Source organism: Taeniopygia guttata, chromosome 6, assembly GCF_048771995.1.
Source record: "Taeniopygia guttata chromosome 6, bTaeGut7.mat, whole genome shotgun sequence".
Taxonomy (NCBI): Eukaryota; Metazoa; Chordata; class Aves; order Passeriformes; family Estrildidae; genus Taeniopygia; species Taeniopygia guttata.
Window position 1 is genome coordinate 22,979,237 of NC_133031.1, and position 19,783 is coordinate 22,999,019.

At 53.8% G+C, this 19,783-nt stretch overlaps 1 protein-coding gene across 2 annotated transcripts; it reads right to left on the bottom strand.

The window, feature by feature from the left end:
* Positions 1-72: 72 nt before the first annotated feature.
* On the bottom strand, positions 73-19,735 carry CNNM1 (cyclin and CBS domain divalent metal cation transport mediator 1). Of its 2 annotated transcripts, XM_041717176.2 has the most exons (13): positions 18,088-19,698; positions 8,295-8,438; positions 7,592-7,732; positions 7,157-7,326; positions 6,870-6,969; positions 6,656-6,703; positions 3,696-3,758; positions 2,574-2,731; positions 2,188-2,365; positions 1,790-1,900; positions 1,583-1,699; positions 1,160-1,287; positions 73-813 (listed from the first exon to the last, which is right to left on the bottom strand). In XM_041717176.2, the coding sequence occupies exons 1-12, from the start codon at positions 19,589-19,591 to the stop codon at positions 1,208-1,210; spliced, it is 2,814 nt and encodes a 937-aa protein (XP_041573110.2). In that variant the 5' UTR covers positions 19,592-19,698; the 3' UTR covers positions 73-813; positions 1,160-1,207. The 2 variants fall into 2 exon arrangements, with proteins under 2 accessions (XP_041573110.2, XP_072787267.1); XM_072931166.1 differs by having other exon boundaries at positions 1,583-1,900; positions 18,088-19,735.
* Between the last annotated feature and the right edge of the window lie 48 nt (positions 19,736-19,783).

Genomic DNA, 19,783 nt, shown 5'->3' on the forward strand with positions numbered 1-19,783 from the left:
GGTGAGGACAGCCTGGCCTGCTGGGAGGGTTAGCGTCTTTCCCTACACCCATGGACACAGAGAGGGCATTGCTCAGGGAAAAATCACTTTTAATGTTGATATCCCTGTTGCGTTGAGCCTCTACAAAAACTACTGACTGGTCTGTTCCACCCCGAAGTCTCGGTGCGAGCCTCCCTCCCAGCGGCAGGCGTGTGCGGAGGGGAGGATGGTCCAATGCAGCATGGAGAGGGGGCTGCACTCGGGGGCTCCTTGCCCTGTGCCTGGCAGGGCTCTGGGGGTGCTGGGCCGTGTCCATGGTCAGCGTGAGCGAGGCAAGCGGGTGTGTCACCAGGCACAGCACAAAGGTGTGCTGGGGCCCTGAGCTGCGCATGGCACCCCCCAAATAGCACATTCTCCTCGTGCTGGAGACCACATCTTGCAGCACCGGCACTGCAGGGCTCCGAGCCTCGCTGGGATGGGGATGGTAAATGATGTTAAAGGGCAGTTCTGGGTTGGGCTGCCCCTCCCTGCACTGCTTGCAGGGATGCCGTGACAGACACTTTTTCATCTTTCCTTTTTCCACCTCTTCCTTGAGACCAGATGCTACCAGGGAGCAGCTGGGTAAGGGCAAGGGCCCTTGGTCTCCAGCTAGCTGGTCCAGGCTGCCTGGGTGGTTCAGCCCTGCTGGGGGTACATCCTTTCTCGCCTGGGGATGGGGCTCTGCACAAATCCTGCAGGGAGGGGCGGCACGAGCGGGCAGACGGGCAGTGGGCGAGTGCAGACCTCCTGCTGTTGGACGTGAGCCTCACGGCAGGAGACCCCCATGCTGCAGACCTGGAAGACACAAGCACAGCCTGGTGCAGGTGGCCAGAGCTTGCCCTCTGACCTGCTGCTGCTCAAGCCTGCAGCAGCCTTCCTAGCCAAGCTCAGGTGTACACTGGTGCAGACAGTGAAAACATGAGCCGAGGTCTCACTCATCTCTGACATCCAGTCTGCTGTTGAGAGCAGATCCTGCTCCATATCCCTTGATCCTGCTCCAGCCCCCACCGACACGCAAACCTGCATGGGCTCCAAACCACCCCATTTGGCCTTGCTGCCTGAAACTTGTTTTACCCTATTTAAAATGAGTGACCTCCCACTTTCTGGGAAAGGAATGTCTCACCAAGAGGCAGGTTCCTACCTCCAGTCTGCATGGGCCTCCAGCACTGTGCTCTGGCCACGCTGCTGCTCAGGTGATTAATGGGGTGAGATTGGAGCTTTCTTCAGGCGACTTCTCACCTTCTGATGACGTCCGCTGCTTGCGCCCACCTGCAGCAGCAAGGGTGCTTAGGGCTGGGGTGCTGGGAGCCAAGGGTGCATGGGGCTGGGGTGCATGGGGCTGGGGTGCATAGGGCTGGGCCTATGCTCAGGCCTCTGCCTGAGCCAGCCCTCGGTGCAGTTTTGCCTTCTGCTGAGGTACTGACAGGGAACTAGGTTGTCCCCCGTTCCACACCAGCCCCATGCAGGGTGTCCCAGGACAGGGCTGGGGAACAGCGGGCACAGGCAGCGGGGTGCTGAGGCAGAGCTCTCCCCTGGGCGTGCCGTCCCCGGGTCAGTCACTCACTGAGGGATCTCAGCAGCCTCTTGCCCAGTGCCTCCTCAGAGCTGCTCGGCGATGAGCCGGTCCCGGCCTCTCGACCTGTGGACTCTGCTTCCAGGACGGTTCCGCAGCACTCACTGTCTGCAAAAGCCCAGCATGGCTGCAGCACCTCAGGGCACCGTGGCCTCGCCAGCCCCGGGGTCAGGGGTGTGTGCCCCCCGCCAGACTCACTCTGCCGCTTGCTGTTCTCGCTGTCAGCCAGCTCCTCCTGGATGAAGGGGATGGCCTCCATGCGCAGGAACACCGACTCGCTGGGACTGCGCGGCCCCTCAGAGCGGCTGCCTGCGGGGACACGGGGCAGGGAGGTGCTGTGCCCCGGGGCAGGACGTGGCAGGATGCCGGCCATGGCAGCAAGTCCAGCTGCCAGGGACCGCGGGGGACACGAGCACAAGGCAATGAGGAGCTACCTGCCTGCACACGGGCAGTTGTGCAGGCACCCACAGCTGTGTGTGTATGCAAACGCCCACTCCATGTGCAACTGCATGGCAGAGGTGGTGTGTGCATCATGCCAGAGGGCCCCAGCACAGACCCCTGGGGGACATGGGGAGGAATGCTGTTGGGTGACTCACACATGGTGTTGTTCCTCTCATTCAGGAGGGTGGCAGGGTCCTCCTTGGGGGTCTGTGGGGTTCCCCGTGCAGTTGAGGCCTTGGTTGAATCCCTGTCGAAGGCCTCCATGTCAGGGGACTGAGGTGAGCTGTCCATGCGGCTGGCCACCAGCGCGTTGTGGTACTGCTGCCGGGTCACCTGGGCACACAGACGTGCACCCAGCTCAGTGGGCACCAGCGGTGCCTCTCGGAGACTTGGTGGCTCCAAACCTCCAGACAGCAGGAGTAAGTGCAAGACTCCTCAGCACCCGCTGGGCACCCACCAGGCTCCTGGGGCACAGTGGGGCAAGAGGGCACCTGGACAGGGGTGGCTGGGGTGGGACAGTCCCTGCCAGCCCTGCCCGTACCTTGACGAACTGCACGTCACAGAGGATGTGCACGGAGTAGTCGGGCGTGTAGATGTTGTTGCTGCTGCTGTGGAGCTGCGTGCTGCTGCCTCCATAGTCCTCCCGGTTGGGGGACTCGGAGCGGTTGAGGCCGCTGCAGCGCGACGGTGACCTGTTCACTGCAGGAGGGGACAGCAGAGAGAGCGGCAAACACTCAACTCTCGCTCGTGGTGTTGCTTGGGCTCCCAGTGCCAGTGTAGGACCAGTCACCTCCAGTGGCTATTCCCCAGGACAAGGGGCTGGCCGGGGCCCTGAGTGGGTCCTGCAGCCTGTCCTCCTCAGTGCAGGTTGGTGTGGACACTGTGCCATGCCAGCCCCACACAAAGCGAAGGGATTGGGCAGGACTCTGACCTGGTGCCAGCAGCAGAGGTTAGGGCTGCTGGCTGCCTGTCACTGACAGCTCTCCCGTTAATGCCGGCCTTCTGCACCACATTTGGCACTTCTCCTGCTTGAGCCAGCAGCCTGTGAGTATTTGCTTAACCTGTCTCAAGGGCATGCTCCTGTTCACCCCAACTATGACAGATCAGGAGGAGAGGCTGCCATGGCAAGCTAGTCTGTCACTCACATTGACTGATGGCCTCTGACACACAGCGTGGCCTCTGACACACAGCATGATGGATTTTGCCTAGTCAGTGATTTATTAGGGAACAAAGGCAGCTTGTCCCTTGCATAGGTGAAGTCCTGCTGACTTTGCTCTGCTGCTAAAATGCCTCTTATTACCCAGATCAGCAGAAAGCAAGGGGGCAGGGCAATAGGCATGCAGGGCTGCAGGTCACTGTCACCGAAAGCAGCAAGCCAAAACCCCAAGAGCTAAGTGCAGGAAATTACAGGAAGTGCACACCAAAGAAAGCCCAAGCCCATGGCTTCCCCTTGTCCCCATCCCATTCTTCCAGGGATTTGCATCATACTGGGGAGGCTGTGGCAGGACTGCTGGCCCCAGTCTGCCACCAATGCTCCAGCCAGTGAGGGGTGCCATGGGTACTGCCCAGCATGCAGGGTGGAGGGGGTTGGGGCACCGTGGACAGGGTGCTGGAAAGAGCCTACCACATGCAGAGGGCCCTGGCCAAAGCCATGCCCTGTTACCTGGAGAGCCAGCCAGGGAGTCCCCTCTGCTGAAGGCGAAAGTACGGGACACTGAGACAGGCACTGCAGAGAGAGGGAGGGAGAAGGAAGGAGGGGACCCAGGGGAGAGGTGAGGGATGGAGGTGAGGGTGGGATACAGACCAAGAGGAAGAATAAGAAAAAGAATCCTGTGCCAGCAGTCCCGGGCTGAGCTCCCATTGCTGTCTCCAGCATCCCTTCCCACCCTGTTTATACCCTCCTGCTTCTGCTCTGGAGAGGTGCCCGCCAGTCCTGGGGACAGGGCCACAGGCAGCAACAGAGACTTGGAAGTTGTGTATCAGCAGGTTGCTCTGTGACAGGGTAGGGGGAAGTGAGGGTGGCAAGGGGAATCTGCTCCTGCCAGGCCTGTCTGCAGAGCCACACAACTTCCTGGAGCCCTGGCATGGATAGAAAGCATCTCTCCCCCATGAGTTAAGTGCCGGCACTTGGCTCTAACCCTTTACCAGCCATTGCCAGGATAGGGGACCTTGTGATCAGCTTATGCCACCTAGGAAATGGGTGGAAGCTAAATCACTGCACTTGGTATCTGGGATGCTTCTGTGTGTGCAGGCACATGGCAGAGAAGGAATATGCTCTGCAAAAGTCGCTGCCCCAGCCCCACAGCTGCAGGCAGGGGCTGACAGAAGCTCCTCATGGTGATGCAAAGCAAAGGGATTCATGTCAGGCTGTCTGCAGTTCCTTGCAAGGTCCTGGGTCTCAAAAGCTTTTGGGTGATGCTGAGAAGAGCAACCCACTGGGGGCTGATCCTTGCGGGAACTGCAAGAAGCCAGGACTCTGCATCTGGGCTGCCTGACCCATTGCCACAGAGAAGGTAAATCATAGACACTCACTTTCTGTGTTTTATTGCCATGGGTTACAGCAGCAATGACAATTTATAGGGCAGCCCATTCCCCCTCCTGGTGATTGCTGCCCTCAAGAGTGTTCCTGGGCCATGCCACAGGGGATGGGGGAGCATGGAGAGACCAACACACAGGGTGAGTGATGCGCTCCTTAACACTTGCCAGTCTCTGCTTTCACCACTGCCATTGCCCACCTTGAAAGCAGTGGGAGATGTGAGCCTGCTGGCTGCCAGCCCCTACTCCAGCCATTGCCATGATTCCCCCAGCTGCCAGCCCTCCTGCCGAGGTGTCCTGCCCTACCTCCAGCCACTGTGTCCACAGCACAGCTGCAACACTCTAGGAACTATCTGCTGCCTATGTGATTAATGTTTTAAAATTGCTTCAAATGTAAAACCCCCAGGAAACTTGCCCTGCAGTCCCCTTTTCTAATCTCCCTGCTGCACTCACAGGAATTCCTGCTACGTATCCTCCCCTGAATCAAAATGATCTGCAAATAAAAAAAGACACCAGCATGAAGCACTGCTTGGAATGACCTTGTCCTGATGGGAGCAAAGGATAGTTGATAACTCATTGACTCCGTGCTCCCACTGCCTGACCCTCCCACAGCATTTGTCACCACACAGCACCAATGCCAAAGATCAGCTGGATATAAAACAATTGCGTAACAGTTAATTAATAACAACCTAAATTAATAATAACCTAAATTCTCAGCTGCGACACTTTACTCACAGTCCCTTCTGCTGGACTTTTCTTCAAGGAGGAAAGAGCCAGCCTCCACCACAAGGGAGATGCCCTGTCACTTCTGCCTCCCAGCCTGCTTCCCTGCTGGCCAGGGGTGTGACACAGGTCTGTCCACTGGAGGCAGGAGTGGCTGCATGGCAGAAAACACCTCATGACAGTGTCATGCGTGAGCACTGGGAGCAAAGGAGCCCTGAGCAGCAGTGTCCCAGCAGGCGGCACTGCAGCCATGCATGGCTGCTCTGACACAGCTCCCGCTGCTTTTCTGCCCTGCCTGGCCCAAGGCCCGTGGGCAGCCTGGGCCCCTGTGGGCCCGTGAGGAGTCTCACCTAGGATACAGGACACTGGGCCATCCAGCAACACCCTGGCACAAACTGGCCACTTCATTGATTTCCTCTCTCCAGACTGACTGCACTGTGGACACAGGGCAAAGCAGGAATGCGCACTGAGGGGTTAATCCATCAGTCCACGAGCCAGCCTTTTGCACAGAGGCAGAGCAAGCAGCAGCAAACAGGTGAACCCTAGAGCTGCAGAAAGATTAGGACCCACTGGAGCGAGCCACCTGCCCCAAGAGACTGCCCCTGTTCTCTTGATGACATTCCTCTTAACATCTCCCTAAAGATTGCATTTAGTAGGTCCCTGTTTTGATTAGGCAGGTAGAGCATCTCAGCTTACCATCAGCACTGCAGATGTGACTGCAACATCTGGGGTTTGGATGATGATGGACTGGGACTGGGCAGCACCTCAACCTGCTCCTGAGCCACACGGGACCAAACCTTTGTAGAGGTTATAGCAAAGAAGGGGGTACCTCTCAGTCTCCCCTAATCAGTGTTCCCTCTTAACTGCTGCAAGCAGGAGATCTGCTTCTTAACCCATCAGCTCTGCAGGCAGGGAATTTATTGGCACTTGGCTAATTTCCCACCACCATGTGCAAATAGCTCACAGGTAAATCAACCCATCTCTGAAATTCCCAAGCAGCCCAATGTGGGGCCCATGCTCAGGTCGTGCCTGAGCCTCAGGAAGTCAAATGGGTCTAGAGGTGTTATGCTGAGACCTAGAATGAGTATAACACCCACCTGTGGGCACTGCCCCTTGCAGCACCAGCCGTGCTGGGACCCACTAGCAGAGAGCCAGCATATGGTAGAAATTTCAAAAGTACATCAAAGGGACCTCAGAGGGACCTCCAAGTCACTCTGTGGAGTCATTGTTCCATCAGCCCCTCAGCATGTTGTTTCTCTCAGCACAGAGTCTGAGCTGTTTTGCATGGGAGAAAAGCCATTGCTCCTCCAGCCAGCCAGTGCTGCAGAGAGGTTTTAGGGCCTCAGCCTGTCCCAAAATACTTACGTAGGAAGGAGGATCCTGCCAGGCTTCCCATTTTTCGCACATCGTTTTCTGAAACAACAATTGGAGGTGTGGGAATAGCGGAAGAAGGGCTCCTGCCCCATGCCCCAAAGCAGGGCCACCCTACCCATGGCCAGCCCCTTCTCCTGGCACCAGCTGGTTTAGCCTCCATGGATTCTGCTGCAGCAAGGGCAGAGGGAGCCCACAGCGGCCTCACCTGAGGAGACAACAGCCATGATGGCAGGGACACCATAGTAGGTGAACGCCCCATTCTCAAACCGTAGTCCTTCCTTGCCGACCTCCACCTGCACTTTCCCCTGGAAGGAGGAGGAAAACCCTCTCAGAGAAGCACCCCGTGCTCCTGACCCACCCCGGGCTGCAGGGACCCCGGCTGTCCCATACAAAAGGATGGGCATCTTTGCTGACAGAAGCAGCTTAGAACAAGGTGGCAAGGAGAAAACAGGGCCACACCCTGCCACCCTCTGCTTGCTGCTGCCCAGGCACCTGCAGGATGAGGACAAAGTAGTCAACAGGGCGGTTGCGCTGGTAGAGGTAATGCTCTGCTGCCTTCTTGTTCTTTCGGTCGTACTTGAGCTCCTGGATGACATTGGGGTGTTTCAAGAGCCGCAGCAAGATCTTCTCGGAGAGGTAGGGGGACTTGAAAGGCTCCACTTCTAGAAGGGAGGCAATGCTGTGCTCAGCAGGCCAGGACTGCTGGGAACCCCTCGTGCTCTGAGCTGCACGGCCCTGCTCCTGCAGCCTAAGCACCCACTGCCAGGAGGGGAGCCAAATGCAGACCTGCACTGGTAGGGCAGTGGGATGTCCAGGCTGTAGGTCCAGCAGGTGGAAATTGCTCAGTGGGGGGGAGCCCAACCCAGGAATGGCTTAGGGATGCCCTGTGGGGCTGGTGCTGCAGGGCTTGCACAAGGGCAAGTGTACCTGTTGCCATGAACCGATGGGTAGCCAGGAGGAGCTGCGGGGAGATCTTCACCTTCATCTCACTCTCTGAGAGCCTGAAGATGGAGAAATCCTGGGGCTTGCGTCCCCGGTGGGGAACTCGCTCCTTCTTCCGATTGTCAGCTGCAGGCAGAGCAGAGCGGTCACTCCCCTGCAGCAGCCACAGAGCTGCTGCAGCTGCAGGGCCCCACGTCACATGCACATGTATGGACAGGCATGTCTGGCTGCACCCTATGGCAGGGCTGCTGGGGAGCAGCAGATGGAGCAGTGGGGCACATAAAACCTGCTGTGCATGCAGCCTTGGAAGCAGCTCCCAGGGCAGGGAGCAGGACTGTAAAACACACTTGTTCCTTAAGAACAAGCTGTGGGTTCTCCAGGCTGGATGCATCGCCCAGAGTTGCAAATGAACTTGGGAACCACCCATTTCGTGCCCAACATAGATGTTCCTAGGTCAGGCCCTGCCCAGCCACCCACTGCTGATGCTGGTACTTCTCTATCTTGAGCATCCAAGATAGGGACACTTGACCAGCATCTCTCCATCATTCTTGTCTTTCCCATCATGACAGCAAATCACTCTGGGGAAGGACCACAACTTGCTCTGGCCTGTTTCCTACCCACATCTGTCTGTCTGTGCAGGCTCCCACCCTGGCTCCTGCAACTGCAGTAGCTGCTCTGGGACACTAACTGTACAGATCCGTCTCATCCAGAATCTCGGACTTGATGATCTCCTCAATGACATCTTCCAGGGTGACAATGCCCATCACCTCGTAGAACGGGTCTCCTTCCCCTTCATTGTTCACCCGCTGCACGATGGCCAGGTGGGACTTTCCTGCAGGGGAAAAGCAGAGTGCCAGTGAGACACCTGGCCCGGTGATCCTGACAGTGGCTCCCAGTGTGGTGGGCAGGGAGGTGGGCAGGGTTTGGTGGGAGGCACAGATCACAGCAGACACTGCCACCCAAACCCACCCAAGTGTGCTAACTCAAGGAGAAGGGCTGGACATGCAGCCCAGCCTAACAGGGCAGCAGCTGTCCAGACTTGTACATGTAGGCTCTTTTTTGGGGCTACCTTCCCTCTTTATCGAGGCTATGAGTCACTCTGCTCAGCTCTTTGAAAGCCTCCTGTGCAGGAATAAAGTGTAAATTATACCATCTTTTCCTTACCCTCCATTTCACTGGCATGAAACAGCTCTTAACAGAGCAATGAGGCAATGTTCTCCAACACAGAAATGTGAATGTGTCCTTGTCTCTACTGATTTCCCATATCCTCCTGGTGTTTTCTTATTCTATTGCTAATTATCTTTCCTATTAAATTGCCAGGAACAGCTCCCCCTCATCTTTCTATCTATCACTACATAGACCAGTACTAAGGTTTTTTGTAAAATATGGGCAAAATTTCCATCTCTTTGAAACAGCAGCTGGTTTTAATGCAGAAATACAAATGTTTGTTTGCAGCTTTCAGCCCACCTCCTACAGAACTCTTGGGTGAACCAACTGGATGCTGACACTGAACACTTTTCAACCCATCAGCTTGCACCTGAAATTCTTATCCGAGTCCTGCCCTTGACAGCATAGCAGACTGAGTCCAGAACCTTCAGCTTCAACGATGTTGACTCCTGCTTGGAAGTTCCAGTGTTCCTGGATCACAGTTTCAGTTTCCTCACTTGTCCCTTGTAAGATGGCAGTTCTGCTGACACATTCTCAAGTTTCTTGGTTTTGGCATACTTGAAACATTTCTATTTGTTTTTGCATGTCCAGCTCTCTGTAAGCTGTTTTGACTTTTTCAGCCTCTCCCTTCCTTTACTGGCTGCTCTGATTTATGTTCCTGCTCAGCATCTTGACCGGAACCCAGCTTCCAAGCCACAAACAACTTCTGGGTTTCTAGCTCCAGCATGTTCTTGGACCTGCCCCTCAACAGCACTGAGTCTGACTCCCACACTGCCCAGCAGTGCACACAGATTCTCAACCTCTAGTTTTATTTAAAAGCACCCTCACTGGCACCACAGCCAAAAACTTCCCTCCCTCTGTTTGCTCTGCACCCCTGGGGTCTCCTGTTGCAATGCTTGCATAAACCCAAAGTGCTGCAGTGACCTCTGGGAAGCTGCTAACACCTCATTTTCCCCATGGGCTCGGAGCTGAGCTCTTTGAGCAGCAATGGCCACCCAAAACAGGGGCAGGTCCTCTCTGCTGTGCAGCTGCCTCGCATCCACTCCTCCCATAAGCTCATCCCAACAAGCTCTCCTGCTGCTCCCGACAAGGGATGTGAGCAGCATTCATGCATAAAGATGTGGCAGGGTGGGCTCCTGCCTGGTGCACAGCTCCTTCCTGACCCGCAGAGGCACGGGGACAAGCACAGCCAGAGCAGCCTGGCAGTGCCACAAACACGTCTTGCTGGGGATCAGGCGACCTTCAAATAACCCTGCCCTGGATCTGAGACCAGCAGATGACATTTCTCAGCTGAAGATCAGCACTATACATTTCTCATAGCACATCTTGGGCATTTTCCACAGTATAAATTCCCTCCTCCTCATACCAAGCTTTTATTGCAAGATTTCAGAGAGCAGCTCGCTGCCTCCCACGCCTACAGATTTAGAAATGAGAACATAACATTGCAGCAAGTAGCACTGAGATTTACTTTAAAAAAACCAAATCAATAGCCCTGGGGCACTGAAAATTCAGCATGTTCTTTAGACTGGGCTATTTCACTCCTTTCATGCATAGGTTTGTGCATCTTTTCTGTTCAGTGGGTAATAAAGCAACACAGCACTTAAGAAGAAAAAAGCAGAGGAGTTGGCTGCAAGACAGCAGCGACAGCTATGTTTCATCTTAGCAAGGTCCAGCTTTTGAAAAGGTCTCCTTTGCCAAACTCTGCTCCCAAACACTGGGGCCATCTGGTCTCCTACAAGTCCTTGTGTGAGCGAGGAGGGGGAAAAAGTTATTTCTTTTGGCCGAGAGCTTGTTGTTAATGACATTTACATGCAACCCAAAACCACCAAGCCCTTACAAAAAGCTTAGGTGCTACTTAAAGGCAGTCAGAGAGTGATGGAGGCAATTCTTTTTTTGGCCAAACACCTACCTCGACACTGCAATTTACACTAGAAATGTGATTCAAGCTCCATGTTCACATAGCTGCAAATGAGATTATTTAGAAATATCCCAGCACCATTAGCCTGGAAGGAGACCCATGGTTTCACTGCACTGGGGGCAGAGCCAGTAGGGCTGTTAGAGCACTCCAGAGTTCTTTATTTTCACAGAAAATAAACACTTGTATTCACACTCCAAGCCCCCAGGTTCATGTTTCCAGGCTAATACCCACACTAGAGCAGGTACCAAACAACAGAAAATTGTTGCAGGTCAGTGTGGCTGCTGCTGCCCGTACTGAGAGAGCTGATCCCAGCCCATGCCTGGCCAGCTGGTATCCACGTCACAAAAAGCCCTGAATGCCAGCCAGTCCCGGTCCTTTAAGTGAGTGCTGCTCGCAGCTGCTCCCCTCTGGGAGAGGGCTGACATGCTCCGATTTCCCACCTGAGGGACATGAGATCATTCGCAAAGTTGTGCCCCACCCCCCTGACCTGACTGGGTCCTGGATCGCCTCCCATCAGCTTTTTAACAGACCCCATACGTTCTGGTGGAGGGTTTGCAGGTGCTTTGGCTGTGTGGCCATGGCTTGTTCCCTCCTGGGCAACGCTGCCAAGCTCAGCTAGGTCCCTCTGCCCAGCCCTGGGAGCTGCTGCACTTGCAGCAGGAAAAGCAGTGGCCGTTAGAGCATGTACAAGGGCAGAGTCTGGGCAATGAGCTGGAAACAATGTCTAAGGGAGGGTGGCATAGGGACAGACCTGGGGACACCAGAGGGGTCACGTTTGCCTCTGCAGCCATTATCCAGCAGGTCAGTCTCAGTGGGAGCACAACAAAGGGACGTAAATCATTTAAACAAACCCCCAAACTTGATCTAAAAACAGCTTTAAGATCTGTAAAACTGATTCCAAAACCCGTGCTGTTGTAACCACTGCTTGATAGCTCAAATGAGATGAATTATAAGGGTGAGCTGCTTCCCCACTAGCAAGCTGTCACATGTAAACTTTACAGGGCTATCGCTGATCCAGGAAAGCACAGTGAAACACTTGAGAATCAAAGCCTTGGTTTGGCAAATGCTAGAACAAATGGGCAATTAACTTTCCTTGTGCGAGCAGCTCTGCCGGCCTCCGCAGGGCTGCTCTCGCACAGGAAGTCTATAGGTGATTAAGTGTCTGCTCAGCATGGGATACAACTGCACTAAATTCTTTATGAGCTACATGAAATCTGCTCTTTTCAAACAACAGCTTCAGTGGAAAGTTAATGCCTCAAAATGCTAAATTACAGAGCTAATATAAACAGCTGAGAGCTTCCAGATGGAGCAAGCATCTGAACAGATATCCAAAGCTTTTATGCCCATTTTTAGGAGCTTTGTTTTTCATAGGCACCTAAATGACCTTGGGCTCATAGATCCACCTCAAAGCATCTTCCCCAATGAGGGAATGGGGTCTGAACACATGGAAATGCCTTGACTTCTGGGAAAGAAAGTGCTGTTGGGTTCAAATAGTGCCCAGACTACTTATTTATAATTTTTTTATATATGTACCCTGCCAGAGGAATCTTAAAGATGCTTTAGCCTCATCTCTTGTTCCACAGGATGAACATTCTGATCATGAAATTCATTTTCATAAATTTTTATGGTAAGATCTGAAGCTATTATTAGGAGATCAAAGGTACAGGCACAGACCTGTGTCTGAACCCTTTGCAGCTACAAAATGGAAGGGAAAAAAAGAGTAATTTTAAAATAATGTTGATTTGTGAAACAACCATGATGTAACTGCAATCTATTTTCTGTGCACTTTTCTTCAGAGCTCTTCACAGAAGCTGCCAGCATCTCTGTGCCCTCTTGCTGACCTTCATCTGAAGAAAATGGGGACCCTGATTTGAACACCTTGGACCGGAAATGTATCTGAGTGTGATCCTGTGTTACCACAGCTCTGCACCATGGGTGAAAGCACACGTTGTGTCTAGAGGAAATGCCCATCAAAGCAGGGGGGAAATAACCAAGAGGGCTGCAGGGCCACACAGCTCTACAGGAATAAGAGCTAGGTAAAGGAAAAACTGTAAATCCTAACCTAACCCAGACCTTTCTCAGAGACGAAAACTTCACCTGCTTACATCTGTTTGTAGCCCTTCTCATATTCTCTTTTTGTGCTTTTCCTAATCCTAAGGAAAACTGCAAAAATGATGGAACATTTGGAATAGCTCATCTATTACTACTGGAGATCAGGAAGGTAAGGAGAAGATTAGAGGAGACACAGAACCTCATCTTCCATCTGTTGTGCAACAGGATCCTGACCTCCTGGGCACCCAACAGCTCAGGAAGGTGCCTTTTACAGCTATGAGGAGGGAAGTGGATGGCAGGGTGCCCTCTCCCCCAAGGACTTGGCTCCCTTCTGGCTTTGCTGAATGCTTGCCCAGAGCAGGCCTGATCCTGGGATTATTGGGGTGGGGTACAGCAGTCCAGAGTTTACACAGCAAGATTTATCACAGTTCAGTGGGAAAAGCACAGTAATGTTTCAGGCAGAACTGCAGCATGAGACACTGAGACCATTTTTTGTCTATCAGCAACTCACTTGCTCTCAGCCTGGCAGGCACATTCCAGGGGACGTGTAGGTGATAGTTCCTGGGAAAAACTGGCTCCTTAACCCATACAACTGCCTTGGGAGGTCATTGCCTCAGCTCATCAAGATGTCCAGCAGAGTGACTAAAACACTCGCAGAAATCTCTTGAAGGCTGAGTTAATTTTGAAGCAACACTGTGTGCTTACAATGCCTGTGGGATCAGAAAGATGGTACAAAAAAGCATCTGAAATGGTACTGACCCCAATTCCTGGTAGATGTAAGCACCTTCTCCAGCTACATTCAATTTGCAGAAGTCTAATAGGGGCCGTGGAACATTTTGAAATGTAAAGGCAGACCCTAGGGCAGAGCTGTCCTCCACAGAACAGGCTGTTTTCCCTGCAAAGCCTGAAATTTGGGGTTTGGAGAATTTATTTTTAGTAACTCTTAAAAGATGCCAAACCACAGAGGGCTAATTTGAGTTGCAGCTCAGGCTCTGCCCTGCTGCAGGAAAATGAACATTAAGAGCACATTTCTACTGTTCCTCTGACAGAGGAAAGTTACTTGCTGAAAGGTGTCGGTGCTGTATATAGACCCTTCCAGGAAAGCAGTCAACAAAACCCATAAACAACTTGAGGAAGGGACAAGACTGTGACTTCCAGAGGCACTACATAACAAGGAGGTGGACCTCACAGAGGTTTCCAGGAGGAGTTATATCACTGGGCTGGAGCTGCAACATGCATTGCTTGGTTATCTTTAAGAAAGGAGGAGAAACAGATTGTATCACCCACAACATTTCACGCTGAATAAATGCATAAAGACTTCCTCATAGCTCCACATTCCCTAGGTAAAGTTTATCCTACAGAAAGCTCATCTGCCTCCCGACATAGCTGTACCTTGCTATATATGGTGCAATTATTTTTTTGGCGTATTAGGTACTTTCTCCTGGGAGCCCAGAATAAAGCCAGGTGCTCCAAGATGTACCAATACAAATTGCCAAGAGATTGTCTCCAAATTTTTTCATTCCTTCAGTATTTTCATCTTCTTTCACCAGGCTGCAGATGTTAAAATTACTGTACTGGTATGTATTTTCTTATTTCTAGTGAAGACAGGACACATTTTGTGTAGGGTCCTTCATTAGCACTTCTCAATTAATGCTGCACAACAATGTATACCTTCTATAAATGACTGTGTCTAGTTTCCCTGAAAAGATGGCACATTTGGTATCCATCCCCCATTATTTCTGAGTTCTTTTTGCTGAGTTTTGCTGAGAAGATGAAGTCAAAACCATATTGCAGCACAAGTATTTCCTTCCTTCAGCTGAACCTGTCTCACGCTGCTGTAATGCTGTTTTTCTATATGGTTTCTGCAGCTGCCCTCCTCATTTGGACTGTGGGTTGAAGACTACACTATTCTCTTGCAGGCCAGACTGCCCCTCTGGTGTTTGGAATCTTCTTTGGGTTTTTCCCAGTTCCCATTGGACTACCAGTTTAACCACCTCTCTGCAGGAATCAGAACTGAAAGAGAAATCAAACAATGGCTGCAGCAGCAGGGTTGTGAAAAGGCAGGGGTGAAGAGCTTGACCAGTTCTGAGATGGAGCAGGGGCCAGGTTTTGTTAACCAGGCGCTCACAGCTGCTCTTGGACACCATGGCCACACTGGGCCAGTGGCTCCCTGCGTGCTACTGAGTGTGTGCTACTATTTAATACAATTTAAATGTTAAATTAAACGGAAAGCTGATGCTACAGGTCTGTGGAAGGTTATCCCTTCCACACAAGGTCCTGCTGGGGGAGAGGTGGTTTGTGACACATCTGTGGATTAAAATCAAGTTAAACACCAATGCATCTTAATGGAACTACGCTCAAACGAGGTTACTGTGAGCATACCTAGAAACAAATGGAGGAAAGCTTCCCCTCAAACCCTGCTATAGAAGACCAAAGAGGAAAAAAGGCTGATTCTCTTCATAGCTGGGACAGAACAGCAAGAGAAAAGAAATGCCTCAGGTAAACAAGGATAATAGTGAGATACTGGTGAGTAGGAGACAGAAAATTAAAGTGCTGTCAGAGGTGTGAGCAAGAGTCCCAAAGTGCTGTATTTAATAATCCCTTGACATTTTCAGTAAGAAAGAACAAATGTTTGTGTACTGTGGCAAGGAGCTCTGGCAGTGAAATTGTGTTACTTATACATTATGCAAAAAAATGACAGTATGGGTATAGTGGATGTGGCAGAACATTAATCATTAGTGAAACAGATCAGAAGTACACATTGCTATCCAAGAAAGAAGGATATAAAATGTTATAGGAATTTTGTATAAACATCATAATAACAAAAATAAACAAAAGATACAAAAATTGTTTGAGTTAATAATGAGAAAAGGAAAGAAAATCTGGCTTTTCTAAAGGTTTGTGAGGGACGTAAGGACTTGGTAGTGGTTATTAATGCCCATCCTTACCAGAGACTTTAATTTCCTAGAAAGAGGCTGGTCTTTATCAGTGGGAGCATTTGCTGTCCTGCAGTCACCTTGGAAGTGTGAAGTGATGAATTCCTTCATTAAACACTCACTGAGCCAACAAGCAATCAGCCTACTTTCTAATTAGTGAAGGTGTCTCAGAAGACCTGGCCATGGAAGGCAACCTTGATTGGATCAAACAAGATACTTCACCATAATTCAAATGGACACAGAAAAGGAGACAGTGATAAAGATTCTTAATTACAAACGGGAAATCTTTATTTTAAAAATTAAATAGTCAAGTGAACAGGGCTGACGCAGCAGTGGATGGGGCTGAAGGCAGCTGGGAGCTAACATCTGTCACCATGTGGGAGCCAGCACGAGAACCTGTATTTGGAACTGGAAAAATACAGTTTAGGAGGGCTCAGGGCTGGGCTGGGGGGTAACTGCAAATGCAGGGTGCTGGGGATGACCAAATGCTTCCAAACAGAGGAAAGATGAATCAGAATAAAACATCAATTTTTGAGAAGAAGAACATTTGGAGGAAGAGCTGGAATTCCTAAACCCCATGCAGAGTTAGATATGAAAACCAAAAACAAGACTTTCAGCAATGTAGTTTAGAAAAGACAAGGAGAAGTGAGGTGGGAGTAGATAAAGGGCTTAGGGAGAGCTCTAAATAGGGGCTGTAGCAAAACACCCCAGAAGGCCACAATGGCAGACAGATAAAAAGGAGGAAGAACCTGAAGTGATGTCAAGAGTTTAATGGAGCAAAGCTAAAGAAGGATGGATAATCTTCATCTGAGATGAAGACCAGCTATGAAAGTGCAGGGTGGGTAGCAAGGTTTGTTACCATACCCATGAGCTCACAGAGCAGCACACACCAAACAACTCTGTTTAAGGACGGCACAGAGGACAGCAAGCAAAGGGCAGGGAACTAAGCAACCACAAGTCAGTTTTTATAGGTCTATTGGTCCATAGGGTACCATGCTGTAGAAGAAATTTGGAAGGGAAAGTGTATCAAAGTAAATCAGATAATTGCAGGGGAGCCTGACCAAGGGAGAGGGTGCAAAAATCATCTGACATCTCTAGACAAGAGAGAGGTAGAAGAGACCTCAGGTGAACTTCAGTGCTATTGAAGGAAAACACAGGAAGGAACTGCGAAGAACATAAGGAATTAGGAACACAAGAGACAACTGGCATGGGAGGAAGGGGACAGGCATGGACTGCTGCAGCTCACCAAGGCTGAACCCAGAGAACAATCGCAATGCTTTTGCTAACAGTCTTTTATAAAACCCAAGAATTTTCTGTTTTTCTCCATTGGGAGTCTCCAGTCCTGCTGAGGGGCAGAGAGGGCAGGTGGTGGCACACAGAACTCCTCTGCCTGTGATCCTGAGTGGTATGGGAACACAGCCGAACATCTCTGGAGAAGATGCTGTCCTGCATATATCTGATGTGCACATTCCTGGCACACTGAGAAATGTCCTATCCTCTCCTCCCACCTCCAAAAACGAGCAGGAGATGACTCACAGAGAGGCTTTCTCTGTATCTGGAGTGGACCAGGTTGGCCTTTCTCATATGATCAGCTCTGCCTGCGGCAGAACGGCACCAGGCAGCCCAGGAGCCAAGTGCTGCCCTCATGCATTACATAATGCAGCATGTCGCTGCTGCAGCCATTTCTTAGACTCACTCACCACAGTATGACGTAGCGAGTAACACGCGGCAAAACACAGCTCCCAGTGGGAGAGGAAAACACATGCTGTGCGTATTCTCAAGGTATGGTTAATGAAATACAGCTCTCAGCATCTCTCGGGCTGCTGGCAGCTGCTGCATTATGAATGCTGTCACAGCTGCAAAAGGAATACAGCTCTTTCTAAGGGCTTAATCTTCTCTTCTTTCTTTAAATCACTTGCATAGAAACACTTTGTAGACCTCCTTCTCACTGCTAGGCTGAAAATGTGAGAGCCAAGTCATGAGAAGCGATTTCCTGTCATAAACTCCTTTGCACAGAACAGAGCAGCAAATGCTGTCTGGGCAATGGTGCAAGGCAGGTGCCATGCCCATGCTGCCAGGCCACTGCTGCCATCCTGGGGGACAGGCTCACCTACTGAGCCTGCAACCCATGAGGCCAAAGGCTCTTACAGTCTTCATAACATCACAGATACAAGGGCTGGACCTCAATCCACCCGGGGATGTTCCACCAGGTGACACCAGGTGGAATATCAACACACCAGCACATGCAGGGACCGATTCCCCCCAGCATCCCTGGTACCTGCCACATCCTACCAAGAGGCCATGCAGGGCTGCCCGTGGAGGCTGCTGACCTGGAAATCGTTGGGGGTGTAGAGGGGTGCAGGGGAAGCCCCGGGGGGGGGGTGTGGAGGGTGGCCCGGCGACCTCACCCTTCTTGAACTCCTCAAGCAGCGTGTCGAGGCGCGTGTCATTGAAGACGCAGTGGAGCGGGCGGCGGTAGAAGCGGGTGACAGTCTGCAGGGGAGTGCAGTCATCAGGGTCGACAAAGGCCAGGTCTTTGACAAAGAGCAGGTCGACAATGTTGTCGCGTCGGTCACCCTCATAGACCGGAATGCGGGTGTAGCCAGATCGGAGGATCTCAGAGACGGTGGCGAAGTCCAGCACAGCATCAGCCCGGAGCATGAAGCAGTCGGCCAGCGGCGTCAGCACATCCTCCACCACCTTGGTGCGTAGCTCCAGCGCGCCCTGCACCATGGCCAGCTCCTCCCGGACCAGGTCGCCGTGGGGGCCAGCGGCGCGCAGCGTCTCCAGCAGCCGCTCCCGCGTAGAGAAGACGCTGAGCTCCTGCCGCAGCGCCCAGTCCAGCAACCGGCTGAGCGGGTAGCACAGGGGGAAGGCGGCCAGCATCAGCAGCCGGGTGAGGCAGAGCGTGCGGGAGGCGATGGCCAGCCCGTGCCGCGAGCACACCGAGTAGGGCAGCACCTCGCCGCCCAGGAAGACGGCGGCTGTGCACAGCAGCACCGGCAGCCAGGGCGCTCCCCGCGGCCCGCCGGCCGCCGCCGCCGGCCCGCCGCCGGGCAGCGAGGCGCAGAGCCAGCCGGCCAGCGCCGCGTTGGCCCCCGCCTGCCCCAGCAGGAGCGTGCACAGCAGGTAGGTGCCGCCGCCGCCGCGCACCGCCTGCACCCGCCGCGCCTGCTCCCGCTCGGCGGCCGAGCCGCTGTTGCGCAGGACGCGGAGCTCCAGCGGGTCCAGCGAGAGCAGCGAGAGGCGCAGCCCGCTGAACAGCGCCGACAGCCCCAGCAGCAGCAGGGCGCCCAGCGCCCGCAGCCAGCCCGCCTCGGGCAGCGGCAGCAGCCAGGTGCCCAGCGGCGGGGCGGCCGGCCTCACCCGCAGCAAGAAGCCGCCCGCCGCACCGTGGTGCGCCCAGGCCCGCCCGTCCCAAGCGCACAGCGAGAAGAGCCGCCCGCCCGGCGCCACCGCCGCCTCGCCCTTGCGCGGCTCCCGCACCCGCACCTCGGCCAGCGCCGAGCCCGCCGCGCCGCCCGAGCGCAGCGGCCCCACCACCTCCACGTCCGAGGCCCAGGCGCTGCGCTCCCGGCACCGCTCCGCCGGGCCCCGCGCCGCCGCGCTCCCCGCCGCCGCCTCCTCGATGAAGACCAGCCGCGGCTCCCGCTCCCCCGCCGGCCCGCGGCTGCCGTTGCCCTCGGGCGGCGGCTGGAAGTAGAGGCGCAGGAGGAAGCGGCTGCCCTCCGCCGCCTGCACCGCGCCGCCCTCCAGAGACACCCGGCCCGGCGTCGTGTCCTCGGGCCGCAGCCCCAGCAGCCAGGCGGCCCCGGCCGGCGGCCGCGGCGACAGCGAGAAGAAGAGCAGCAGCACGGCGCCCCGGCTCCGGCCCCAGCCGCCGCCGCCGCCGCGCCCCGGGCCCGCCGCCATGCCGCTGCGCCGGCACCGCAGCGCCCGCCCGCCGCCCCGGGACTGCAGCGGGGAGCCGGCACGGCACGGCACCGCACGGCACGGCACCGCACGGCGCGGCGGCACACGTGGGCCGGGGGGCGGGCGGCCGCCGCGCCACGTGCGACCGGGAGCCGGCCTGCAGCGCCCCGGCGGGAGGGGCCGGCGGAGCGG